This window comes from Bombina bombina, chromosome 7, assembly GCF_027579735.1.
Source record: "Bombina bombina isolate aBomBom1 chromosome 7, aBomBom1.pri, whole genome shotgun sequence".
Lineage (NCBI taxonomy): Eukaryota > Metazoa > Chordata > Amphibia > Anura > Bombinatoridae > Bombina > Bombina bombina.
The window spans coordinates 489,241,724-489,255,518 of record NC_069505.1 but is presented as its reverse complement, the minus strand read 5'-3'; the positions used below and the strand labels follow the sequence as shown (position 1 = coordinate 489,255,518).

Below are 13,795 nucleotides of genomic sequence, written 5' to 3'. Positions count from 1 at the left end.
TTATGTAGAAGACCTGTTAAAGATGGGAGTGATACATCCAGTTCCAATAAGAGAACAAGGAATGGGATTTTATTCCAATCTGTTCAAAGTTCCCAAAAAAGAGGGAACATTCAGACCAATTTTGGATCTAAAGATCCTAAACAAATTTCTCAGGGTACCATCGTTCAAAATGGAAACTATTCGAACGATCCTACCTACTATCCAGGAAAATCAGTTTATGACTACCGTGGATTTAAAGGATGCGTACCTGTGGCACTTCCATTCGGATTAGCCACTGCTCCAAGGATTTTCACAAAGGTACTAGGGTCCCTTCTAGCGGTTCTAAGACCAAGGGGCATTGCAGTAGTACCTTACTTGGACGACATCCTGATTCAAGCGTCGTCCCTGTCAAAAGCAAAGGCTCATACGGACATCGTCCTAGCCTTTCTCAGATCTCACGGATGGAAGGTGAACAAAGAAAAAAGTTCTCTGTCCCCGTCAACAAGAGTTCCCTTCTTGGGAACAATAATAGATTCCTTAGAAATGAGGATTTTTCTGACAGAGGTCAGAAAATCAAAACTTCTAAGCTCTTGTCAAGTACTTCATTCTGTTCCTCGTCCTTCCATAGCGCAGTGCATGGAAGTAATAGGATTGATGGTTGCAACAATGGACATAGTTCCTTTTGCACGAATTCATCTAAGACCATTACAACTGTGCATGCTCAGACAGTGGAATGGGGATTATACAGACTTGTCTCCGACGATTCAAGTAGATCAAAAGACCAGAGATTCACTCCGTTGGTGGCTGACCCTGGACAATCTGTCACAGGGAATGAGCTTCCGCAGTCCAGAGTGGGTCATTGTCATGACCGACGCCAGCCTAGTGGGCTGGGGCGCGGTCTGGGAATCCCTGAAAGCTCAGGGTCTATGGTCTCGGGAAGAGTCTCTTCTCCCGATAAACATTCTGGAACTGAGAGCGATATTCAATGCTCTCAGAGCTTGGCCTCAACTAGCAAAGGCCAAATTCATAAGGTTTCAGTCAGACAACATGACGACCGTTGCATATATCAATCATCAGGGGGGAACAAGGAGTTCCCTGGCGATGAAAGAAGTGACCAAGATAATTCAATGGGCGGAGGATCACTCCTGCCACTTGTCTGCGATCCACATCCCAGGAGTGGAAAATTGGGAAGCGGATTTTCTGAGTCGTCAGACATTCCATCCTGGGGAGTGGGAACTCCATCCGGAAATCTTTGCCCAAATAACTCAATTATGGGGCATTCCAGACATGGATCTGATGGCGTCTCGTCAGAACTTCAAGGTTCCTTGCTACGGGTCCAGATCCAGGGATCCCAAGGCGACTCTAGTAGATGCACTAGTAGCACCTTGGACCTTCAACCTAGCTTATGTATTCCCACCGTTTCCTCTCATCCCCAGGCTGGTAGCCAGGATCAATCAGGAGAGGGCCTCAGTGATCTTGATAGCTCCTGCGTGGCCACGCAGGACTTGGTATGCAGACCTGGTGAATATGTCATCGGCTCCACCATGGAAGCTACCTTTGAGACAGGACCTTCTTGTTCAGGGTCCATTCGAACATCTGAATCTGGTTTCCCTCCAACTGACGGCTTGGAGATTGAACGCTTGATTTTATCAAAGCGTGGGTTTTCAGATTCTGTAATAGATACTCTGATTCAGGCTAGAAAGCCTGTAACTAGAAAAATTTACAATAAAATATGGAAAAAATATATCTGTTGGTGTGAATCTAAAGGATTCCCATGGAACAAGATAAAAATTCCTAAGATTCTATCCTTTCTACAAGAAGGTTTGGAGAAAGGATTATCTGCAAGTTCTCTGAAGGGACAGATCTCTGCTTTATCTGTTTTACTTCACAAAAGACTGGCAGCTGTGCCAGATGTTCAAGCATTTGTTCAGGCTCTGGTTAGGATCAAGCCTGTTTACAGACCTTTGACTCCTCCCTGGAGTCTAAATCTAGTTCTTTCAGTTCTTCAAGGGGTTCCGTTTGAACCCTTACATTCCGTAGATATTAAGTTATTATCTTGGAAAGTTTTGTTTTTGGTTGCAATTTCTTCTGCTAGAAGAGTTTCAGAGTTATCTGCTCTGCAGTGTTCTCCGCCCTATCTGGTGTTCCATGCAGATAAGGTGGTTTTGCTTACTAAGCCTGGTTTTCTTCCGAAAGTTGTTTCCAACAAAAATATTAACCAGGAGATAGTTGTACCTTCTTTGTGTCCGAATCCAGTTTCAAAGAAGGAACGTTTGTTACACAATTTGGACGTAGTCCGTGCTCTAAAATTCTATTTAGAGGCTACTAAAGATTTCAGACAAACATCTTCCTTGTTTGTTGTTTATTCTGGTAAAAGGAGAGGTCAAAAAGCGACTTCTACCTCTCTTTCCTTTTGGCTTAAAAGCATTATCCGATTGGCTTATGAGACTGCCGGACGGCAGCCTCCTGAAAGAATCACAGCTCACTCCACTAGGGCTGTGGCTTCCACATGGGCCTTCAAGAACGAGGCTTCTGTTGACCAGATATGTAAGGCAGCGACTTGGTCTTCACTGCACACTTTTGCCAAATTTTACAAATTTGATACTTTTGCTTCTTCGGAGGCTATTTTTGGGAGAAAGGTTTTGCAAGCCGTGGTGCCTTCCATTTAGGTGACCTGATTTGCTCCCTCCCTTCATCCGTGTCCTAAAGCTTTGGTATTGGTTCCCACAAGTAAGGATGACGCCGTGGACCGGACACACCAATGTTGGAGAAAACAGAATTTATGCTTACCTGATAAATTACTTTCTCCAACGGTGTGTCCGGTCCACGGCCCGCCCTGGTTTTTTAATCAGGTCTGATGAATTATTTTCTCTAACTACAGTCACCACGGTATCATATGGTTTCTCCTATATAGATTTCCTCCTGTCCGTCGGTCGAATGACTGGGGTGGGCGGAGCCTAGGAGGGATCATGTGACCAGCTTTGCTGGGACTCTTTGCCATTTCCTGTTGGGGAAGAGAATATCCCACAAGTAAGGATGACGCCGTGGACCGTACACACCGTTGGAGAAAGTAATTTATCAGGTAAGCATAAATTCTGTTTTTTTAACTGCACAAATTAGTTATAAGGGGTTAAAGTGAGGGGATGTTAGAAAAAAAAACGGCACTGAAAAGTGCCTTTACATAGCGGACTATGGGACTGTGTTTAAACTGTATATACAGTTGCAAGAAAAAGTATTTGAACCCTTTGGAATGATATGGATTTCTGCACAAATTGGACATAAAATGTGATCTGATCATCATCTAAGTCACAACAATAGACAATCACAGTCTGCTTAAACTAATAATGCACAAAGAATGAAATATTGCCATGTTTTTATTGAACACACCATGTAAACATTCACAGTGCAGGTGGAAAAAGTATGTGAACCCCTAGACTAATGACATCTTCAAGAGCTAATTGGAGTGAGATGTCAGCCAACTGGAGTCCAATCAATGAGATGAGATTGGAGGTGTTGGTTACAGCTGCCCTGCCCTATAAAAAACACACACCAGTTCTGGGTTTGCTTTTCACAAGAAACATTGCCTGATGTGAATGATGCCTCGCACAAAAGGGCTCTCAGAAGACCTACGATTAAGAATAGTTGACTTGCATAAAGCTGGAAAGGGTTATAAAAGTATCTCCAAAAGCCTTGCTGTTCATCAGTCCACGGAAAGACAAATTGTCTATAAATGGAGAAAGTTCAGCACTGCTGCTACTCCCTAGAAGTGGCCGTCCTGTAAAGATGACTGCAAGAGCACAGCGCAGACTGCTCAATGATGTGAAGAAGAATCCTAGAGTGTCAGCTAAAGACTTACAAAAGTCACTGGCAAATGCTAACATCCCTGTTAGCGAATCTACAATACGTAAAACAAGAATGGATTTCATGGGAGGATACCACAGAGGAAGCCACTGCTGTCCAAACAAAACATTGCTGCACGTTTACAGTTTGCACAAGAGCACCTGGATGTTCCACAGCAGTACTGGCAAAATATTCCGTGGACAGATAAAACCAAAGTTGAGTTGTTTGGAAGAAATACACAACACTATGTGTGGCGAAAAAGGGGCACAGCACACCAACATCAAAACCTCATCCCAATTGTGAAGTATGGTGGTGGGGGCATCATGGTTTGGGGCTGCTTTGCTGCGTCAGGGCCTGGACGGATTGCTATCATCGAAGGAAAAATGAATTCCCAAGTTTATCAAGACAGTTTGCAGGAGAACTTAAGGCCATCTGTCTACCAGCTGAAGCTCAACAGAAGATGGGTGTTGCAACAGGACAATGACCCAAAGCATAGAAGTAAATCAACAACAGAATGGCTTAAAAAGAAGAAAATACTCCTTCTGAAGTGGCCCAGTCAGAGTCCTGACCTCAACCCGATTGAGATGCTGTGGCATGACCTCAGGAAAGCGATTCACACCAGACATCCCAAGAATATTGCTGAACTGAAACAGTTCTGTAAAGAGGAATGGTCAAGAATTACTCCTGACCGTTGTGCACGTCTGATCTGCAACTACAGGAAACGCTTGGTTGAAGTTATTGCTGCCAAATGAGGTTCAACCAGTTATTAAATCCAAGGGTTCACATACTTTTTCCACCTGCACTGTGAATGTTTACATGGTGTGTTCAATAAAAACATGGCAACATTTCATTCTTTGTGTGTTATTAGTTTAAGCAGACTGTGATTGTCTATTGTTGTGACTTAGATGATGATCAGATCACATTTTATGACCAATTTGTGCAGAAATCCATATCATTCCAAAGGGTTCACATACTTTTTCTTGCAACTGTATACATGTATATGCTGATATAAAAATATATTTGTGTTAAAATGTGTATATACACATATAAACACATAAATTTATATGTATATATTCATATACATCAGGGATGTCAAACTGGCGGCCCACAACCTAATTTTGTGCGGCCCCTGCCAACTCTATGAAAATAATAATTATAATATGCTTACTACTTAAAGAGCGATTGCGCTTACTGTTAGGGATGCGCATACGTGCAACCTCCATTCAGCTCTCCATTTGACTTTATCCCTTTGTTCTGGCATTGCGATTCACTTTTCTCTTACATTGGTGTATCCAGTCCACGGATTCATCCTTACTTGTGGGATATTCTCAATCCCTACAGGAAGTGGCAAAGAGAGCACACAGCAGAGCTGTCCATATAGCTCCCCTCGGTCTCCGCCCCCCCCCCAGTTATTCTCTTTGCCGCTCTAACAAGTAGCATCTCCACAGGAGTGTAAAGGGAATGTGGTGTTAGTTTGTAGTTTTTTATTTCTTCAATCAAAAGTTTGTTATTTTAAAATAGTGCCGGTTTGTTCTATTTACTCTGAGGCAGAAAATGATGAAGATTCTGCTGAGAGGAAAATGATTTTAGCATCTTGTAACTAAAATCCATTGCTGTTCCCACGCAGGACTGTTGAGTACAGGAAAACTTCAGTTGGGGGGAACAGTTTGCAGGCTTAACTACTTTAAGGTATGTTTCAGTCATTTTTTCTAGTCAAGACTTAGTAATGCTAGAAGACTGACAGAATCCCCATGTGGGAAAGGTAAGCCATATTCTGAGACTTAGTATAGAAGGAAGGCTTATTTGTAAGGGCTCAAAACACTGGTGGACACTGTTAAGGGGCAATCGATTATTTTTTAAGATAATCTGACATTATACAAGTTTTATATTGCATTTAAAACACTTTTTGTGGTTTTATTCCGCATGGCATATATTTAGACACCTATTTTGGCTTGGGAAGGCCCCACAAACTCCTGAGGGAAGATGGAGGGGGCCTGAATTTCGCGCCTCAGTTGCGCAGTTGATTTTACAAACAGCTTAAGGAGGTTTTAGCTACGCTGGTTGATTGTGACCCTATGGTGGTCCCAGAAAAATTGTGTAAAATTGACAAGTTTTTAGAAGTCCCTGTATACACTGATGCGTTTCCGATCCCTAAGAGGGTGGCGGATATTGTGACTAGGGAGTGGGAGAGACCAGGCGTACCTTTTGTTCCCCCCGCCTATCTTTAAGAAAATGTTCCCCATAACTGACCCCAGGCGGGACTTGTGGCAGGCGGTCCCTAAGGTAGAGGGAGCAGTTTCAACACTAGAAAAGCGCACAACTATACCAATAGAAGACAGTTGTGTTTTCAAAGATCCTATGGATAACAAATTAGAAGGGTTACTAAAGAAAATATTTGTTCAACAAGGTATCCTTCTTCAACCAATTGCCTGCATTATTCCGGTAACTACTGCAGCGGCTTTTTGGTTGAGGCGCTGGAGGAGTCGCTCCAGAGGGAGACTTCATATGACGAAGTCATGGATAGAATTCATGCTCTAAAGCTGGTTAATTCTTTCATTACAGATGCCGCTTTACAATTAACTAAATTAGCGGCGAAAAATTCTGGTTTTGCCATTGTGGCGCGAAGAGCGCTCTGGCTCAAATCATGGTCGGCTGACGTGTCGTCCAAAACAAAATTACTTAATATCAGGAAAGGGCCATGCCCTTCCACAAGATAGACCTTTTAAGGCTAATTTGCGCTCCTTTCGCAACTTCAGGAGCGGACCTGCTTCAACCTCTGCAACCGCAAAGCAAGAGGGTAACGTTTCCCAGCCCAAAGCAACATAAAAGCCTTTGCAGGGCTGGAACAAGGGTAAACAGGCCAAGAAGCCTGCTGCTGCTACCAAGACAGAATGAAAGGGTAGCCCCCGCTCCGGGACGGATCTAGTAGGGGGCAGACTTTCTCTCTTGCTCACTCTTGGGCAAGAGATGTTCCAGATCCCTGGGCATTAGAAATTGTTGCTCAAGAGTATCTTCTAGAATTCAAAGACTCTCCCCCAAGGAGAAGGTTCCACATTTCTCGTTTGTCTTCAGATCAGACAAAGAAACAGGCGTTCTTACGCTGTGTAGAAGATCTTCCAAAGATGGGAGTGATACACCCAGTTCCAACTGCAGAGCAAGGACTGGGTTTTTACTCAAACCTGTTCGTAGTTCCCAAAAAGGAAGGAACTTCAAGGCCAATCCTGGATTTAAAAATTCTAAACAAATTCCTCAGAGTTCCATCATTCAAAATGGAAACCATTCAGACAATCTTACCATTGGTCCAGGAAGATCAATATATGACTACCGTGGATTTAAAGGATGTGTACCTACATATTCCTATCCACAAAGATCACCATCAGTTCCTAAGGTTCGCCTTTCTGGACAAGAATTTTCACAAAGGTGCTAGGGTCCATTCTAGCGATACTAAGACCGCGGGGCATTGCAGTAGCACCTTATCTGGACGACATATTAATTCTGGCGTCGTCTTTTCAAAGAGCCAAGGCTCATACAGAAATAGTTCTGGCCTTCTAAGGTCTCACGGGTGGAAGGTGAACGTCGAAAAAAGTTCTCTGTCCCCGCTCACAAGGGTTCCCTTCCTGGGAATGCTAATAGACTCGGTAGAGATGAAAATATTTCTGACGGAGGTCAGGAAGTTAAAACTTTTAACTACTTGCCGAGTTCTTCATTCTGTTCCTCGTCCTTCTGTGGCTCAGTGCATGGAGGTAATCGGGTTAATGGTTGCGGCAATGGACGTTGTTCCCTTTGCCAGAATTCATCTCAGACCACTGCAGCTGTGCATGCTCAAACTGTGGAATGGGGATTATACAGATTGTCTCCTTAGATACAAATGGACGAGGAAAACCAGAGATTATCTTCTCTGGTGGTTGTCTCAGGATCACCTGTCTCAGGGAATGGGCTTCCGCAGACCAGAGTGGATCATTGTCACGACCGATTCCAGTCTGTTAGGCTGGGGTGCAGTCTGGGACTCCCTGAAAGCTCAGGGCCTATGGTCTCGGGAAGAGTCTCTTCTCCCGATAAACATTTTGGAACTGAGAGCGATATTCAACACGCTCCAGGCATAGCCTCAACTAGCGGAGGCCAGGTTCATCAGGTTTCAGTCGGACAACATCACGACTGTAGCGTACATCAATCATCAGGGAGGAACAAAGAGTTCCCTAGCGATGAAGGAAGTATCCAAGATCATCAAATGGGCGGAGGATCACTCCTGCCACCTATCTGCAATTCACATCCCAGGAATAGACAACTGGGAGGCGGATTTTCTGAGTCGTCAGACCTTTCACCCGGGGGAGTGTGAACTCCTTCCGGAGGTTTTTGCTCAGCTTACCCAGCTATGGGATATTCCAGAGTTGGATCTGATGGCGTCCCGTCAGAACTCCAAACTTTCTCTTTACGGATCTAGGTCCAGGGACCCCAAGGCGGCATTGATAGATGCTCTAGTAGCTCCTTGGTCCTTCAATCTGGCTTATGTTTTTCCACCGTTTCCCCTTCTCCCTCGTCTGGTAGCCAGAATCAAACAGGAGAAGGCTTCGGTAATTTTGATAGCGCCTGCGTGGCCATGCAGGACTTGGTATGCAGACCTAGTGGACATGTCATCTGTTCCACCATGGGCACTGCCATAGAGGCAGGATCTTCTAATTCAAGGTCCATTCAAGCATCCAAATCTAGTTCTCTGCAGCTGACTGCTTGGAGATTGAACACTTAATTCTATCTAAGCGTGGGTTCTCTGGATCAGTTATAGATACTTTGATCCAGGCTAGAAAACCTGTCACCAGGAACATTTACTATAAGATATGGCGGAAATATCTTTGTTGGTGTGAATCCAAGGGTTACTCGTGGAGTAAGATTAGGATTTTGTCATTTCTCCAAGAAGGATTGGAGAAAGGATTGTCAGCTAGTTCATTAAAGGGACAGATATCTGCTCTATCTATTCTGTTTCACAGGCGTCTGGCAGAAGTACCAGACGTTCAAGCATTTGCATAGGCTTTAGTCAGAATCAAGCCTGTCTATAAACCTGTGGCTCCTCCATGGAGTCTAAATTTAGTTCTTTCTGTCCTTCAAGGGGTTCCGTTTGAACCTTTACATTCCATAGATATTAAGTGATTATCTTGGAAAGTTTTGTTTTTGGTAACTATTTCTTCTGCTCGAACAGTTACAGAATTGTCTGCTTTGCAGTGTAATTCACCTGGTGTTTCATGCAGATAAGGTTGTTTTGCGTAGAAAACCTGGTTTCCTTCCGAAAGTGGTTTCTATTAAGAATATTAACCAGGGAATCATTGTATCTTCTCTGTGTCCTAATTCAGTTTCTAAGAAGGAACGGCTGTTACACAATCTTGATGTGGAACGGCTGTTACACAATCTTGATGTGGTTCGTGCTTTAAAATTCTATTTAAAAGCAACTAAAGATTTCAGAAACACGTCATCCTTGTTTGTTGTCTATTCTGGTAAGAGGAGAGGTCAAAAAGCTATCGCTTCCTCTCTTTCTTTTTGACTGAAAAGCATTATCCGATTGACTTATGAGACTGCTGGACAGCAGCCTCCTGAACGAATTACAGCTCTTTCCACCAGAGCTGTGGCTTCCACATGGGCTTTCAAGAATGAGGCTTCTGTTGAACAGATTTGTAAAGCAGCGACTTGGTCTTCACTGCATACTTTTGCCAAATTTTACAAATTTGATACTTTTTGCTTCTTCGGAGGCTATTTTTTTGGGAGAAAGGTTTTGCACATAGTGGTGCCTTCCGTTTAGGTTTCCTGACTTGTTCCCTCCCTTCATCCGTGTCCTAAAGCTTTGGTATTGGTTCCCACAAGTAAGAATGAATCCGTGGACTGGATACTCCAATGTAAGAGAAAACAGAATTTATGCTTACCTGATAAATTTCTTTCTCTTACGGTGTATCCAGTCCACGGCCCGCCCTGGCAATTAAGTCAGGTTCAAATTTATTTTTTGTAAAACTACAGTCACCACTGCACACTATGGTTCTCCTTTTTCTCCTAACTGTCGGTCGAATGACTGGGGGGGCGGAGCCTGAGGGGAGCTATATGGACAGCTCTGCTGTGTGCTCTCTTTGCCACTTCCTGTAGGGATTGAGAATATCCCACAAGTAAGGATGAATCCGTGGACTGGATACAACGTAAGAGAAAGAAATTTATCAGGTAAGCATAAATTCTGTTTTTGTATAGTGAGCAGCTGCACTATGGTAGCGAGATTATTAATACCACTCAGTATTAACGAGTAAAATTGTTATTAAAAAGAAAAAGGCAAACGCAGATAAGTGCATAATTTTTTATGTGACACATGCAGGACTTCTTTATATGTGTTCACTACTATGGCAGCACTGATTTCACGCATCATTTTTTCCCATTCCTTCCCATAATACTCTCTCTAACTAAAATCATATAGTATATATATATATATATATATATATTTTTTTTTTTTTTTAAATATTATATAAAACAGGTATATGTCTATCACTATATAAACAGTGGGTCACTATGCCGACAGCATTGTGATCCACTACTTATAATGCAGAGGAAATGTTATACTATGTGCATGCGTATGCTAAACTGTGAGCATGCTCAGTACAGGGATGCTAAAGAGAAAAAAAAAAGCACAGACTCTGTGGGAGAGCAACCAGATAGAGCGTGTGTGTCACCACCTTAAAAGCTTAAAAGCATTAGAGCGCGTTTTATCAAGCCAGAGTTAGTTAATTAGGATTAGGGCTACAACAACTAATCGGTAAGATTGATCATAAAAATAGTTGTCAAAGAATCTCATTATCAATTAGGTGGTCAGCGATTAGTTGGTTAATTGCACAGCACCAGCTGCTTCAATCCGATGAACTCCTGCACATGGTATTGTGCAAACATTTTTATTATTTTTTTTTTCTATCCAATTAATCGGATGATTATTGTCCGATTAATCGGATAGAAAAAGATTAAAAAAATAAATACATTCAATTTTTTTTGCACAATCTTAGTTGCAGTAGATCATCAGATTAAAGCAGCTGGTGCTGTGCAACTGACTAACTAATCGCTGACCACCTAATTGATGATGAGATTTGTTGACAACTATTTTCATAATCAAACTTGCCGATTAGTTGTTGCAGCCCTAATTAGGAGTTACAGAACACAATCTTTTAAAATGTATACAGTTACAGAAAATGTCACTACTTTGTTTAGCAATGGTAAAATATGTAGGTAGTGTGCGACCCTCGTGAGTGGCACTTGTGTGGAAAATGGCCCGCGACTCAAATGAGTTTGACATCCCTGATATACTTTATATATTTTAATTATGCTGTGCTAGGTTCTGTGCCGTGTCTGTCGGCATCAGAACCAGGCTCCATTGGAGCCTATGGAAGCTCAAAGCTTCCATGCAATTGTGCTTTACTTGCAATACCAGTGCACATTGCGTGTGCCGGTATTACTGCGCTCGCGAAAGTGCAATTTTGTGCTCAACTAGTAATCTCTCGTAATGAATGGTTTTCAATAGCTCCCTCCATTATGTGCGATCTTGAAGCGGAGGAACACGTCCCATAGCTCTAATATTTCTGTGTCACTGTGTCACCCTGCAAGGGGTGGGATAGTATTTATGTCTCATAGGCTCCTCCTGTCTGTGTCACTTTTATAATCTATTACACTACACACAGGAACAAGGAACCGCCATGGACAGTGTTTTCTGGCCACTACGCCAGGCGCTACCTACAGAGTCTCGTATCTGTCTTTCTAACATTCTTGCTGCAAGACAAGGTGACTCTCGAATCCTACACACTTGCAGCGCTTCTTTCTGCCAAAACACTCGCTCTGCCGTCAACAAGGTAAACCGAGAAGAACATTTCACGCACATTCCATTCAATTTCTATTATCTCTCCTAAACGTAATATTTTTGTTTGACAGGTCATGATGATGGGCACTGTGCCAGATCGAGGTGGCCGTCCCAATGAAATTGAGCCGCCTATGCCAACGTGGGAGAAAAGACGGGAAGGGGGTGGCGGGGGGCATCAGCGCTGGGAAAAGAAAAATAAGAAAAGAAAACGCTGACGAGAATACGTAATAAAGCAGCATTAAATACTCTTAAATCCTGCAGATAATTTGAGCTTGGTACATTTATCAAATTTTTCTTTGTTTATGTAAAAAACAATTTCCTTGTAATTTTTGCTTCAATGGTGTCAGTCAATTTTGATTTTAGCACATTGTTATTTGAAGAATTACAATTATATATATATATTATATATATATACGTTTTTTTTGTAAATAATTGTGTTTGACTAAGGCTTGCTGTTTTCTTTTTTTAGTCTAAATGAAAAAGGTGCATAGAAACCACATCACCACCTATTTTGGTATTTCAAAATGCATCCTGTTATATGGAAGTATTCAGGGCCCCAAAATCGATCAACGTCTTAAAGGGACATAAAACCCCAAATTTTTCTTTCATGATTCAGATAGAACATACAATTTAAAACAACTTTCCATTGTGCTTCTAATATCATTTTCTTTGTTTTCTTGCTATCCTTTGTTGAAAGCTCAGGAGTGTGCACGTGTTTGCAGCACTATATGGGAACAGTTTTGCAGCAATGTTATACATTAGCAAGAGCACTAGAGGGCAGCACTATTTCCTGTCATGTAGTGCTGCAGACATGTGTACGCTACCTATCTAGATATCTCTTCAACAAAGAATAACATAAAAACAAAGCAAATTTGACAATAGAAGTAGATTGGGAACTTTTTAGAAATTGTATTCTATATCTGAGTCGTGAAAGAAAAATGTTGTGTTTCATGTCCCTTTAATTCTGTGCTAATAAATGAATAGCACTATGTAAGAATACTTAAAGTAAATGTAAATTTTCATGAATTAGTGCCTGTTTTTTAAAATTACTATTAAAAACAGGGTCACTTTCATCCATCAGCGTAGTTTTACAAATACTTACCTTTCTCTTGAGCAAAGCCGGATCGCCTATCCCCCCCCCCCGCCTGCTTCTCCTTCTGTACTTACACGGCAGTGACGAAACCGGCTTCCTCCAATCACGGCGTGGCCTCACGAGATGGACACTCTGGGGGGAAGCCATGATTGGAGGAAGCCGGTTTCGTCATTAGTGACGTAGGTAGAGAGGAACTGCGGGCGGGGTATCGGCGATCCGGCTTTGCTCAAGAGAAAGGTAAGTATTTTAAAAAATATGCTACAATGTAAACTTTCATAAATGAATGTGCCCCTGATCTTAATAGTATTTTTAAAAACCAGGCACTAATTCATGAAAATTTACATTCACTTTAATTAATAATGTCTTTAAAATAGAGTAGATTAAATTAAAACAGAAAATATTAGTCACTTATAGTATAATATAAAACAAAGTATTTTATTTAACTTAGGCAAAATTATTTAAAATATTAATTTCTTATTTAAGAGTTTAATATATGTTGCTAAAATTTGAAAGTTAAAATTTTCCCCAATGTTTCAGATATTTACTTTGTAATTGCAATGTATTTATATAGTTTCTGCTTAATCCAGCAGAGGGCACTTCTTCATCTTCAAAACAATTTACAGTAAATTATAATTTTTTGGGGTATTATATGGTCACAAAATATAAATAATGCTATATATATTTTCAAAATGCTATTTTGTTTTACAATTTAATAGCAAAAGGTAATAATTAAAATAATAAAAAAAAATTGTTATTTTTGATTTGTGAATTATTTTTTGAAAAATATATGAGAAATAATTTTTAAAGATTATTTTTGTATTTTGTTCCCTTCCAAATAAACACAAATTTGTTTGCTCCTCCTGGGAGAAAGAGATTCATTTTGCAAATATATTGTTGGATATTTTAAATTGGAAATGTCAGCCTAAAATTTCCCTGATACCTACATATACTGAATTATATTTCTGATTATTTCTATGATTTTTGCTCTTGATTTTTTTTTTCTTAGAAATTAAGAGGTTTAC

General features: G+C 41.3%; 1 protein-coding gene across 1 annotated transcript in view; it reads left to right on the top strand.

The window, feature by feature from the left end:
- FAM98C (family with sequence similarity 98 member C) overlaps positions 1-13,795 on the top strand; it is a 52,084-nt gene that overhangs the window by 38,235 nt on the left and 54 nt on the right. Inside the window, exons 7-8 of the mRNA XM_053721623.1 lie at positions 11,505-11,672; positions 11,752-13,795. The exon at positions 11,752-13,795 is cut by the window's right edge and continues 54 nt beyond it. Coding sequence (XP_053577598.1) covers positions 11,505-11,672; positions 11,752-11,895 — 312 coding nt within the window. The 3' untranslated portion in view covers positions 11,896-13,795. The remainder of the gene's footprint in view (positions 1-11,504; positions 11,673-11,751) is intronic.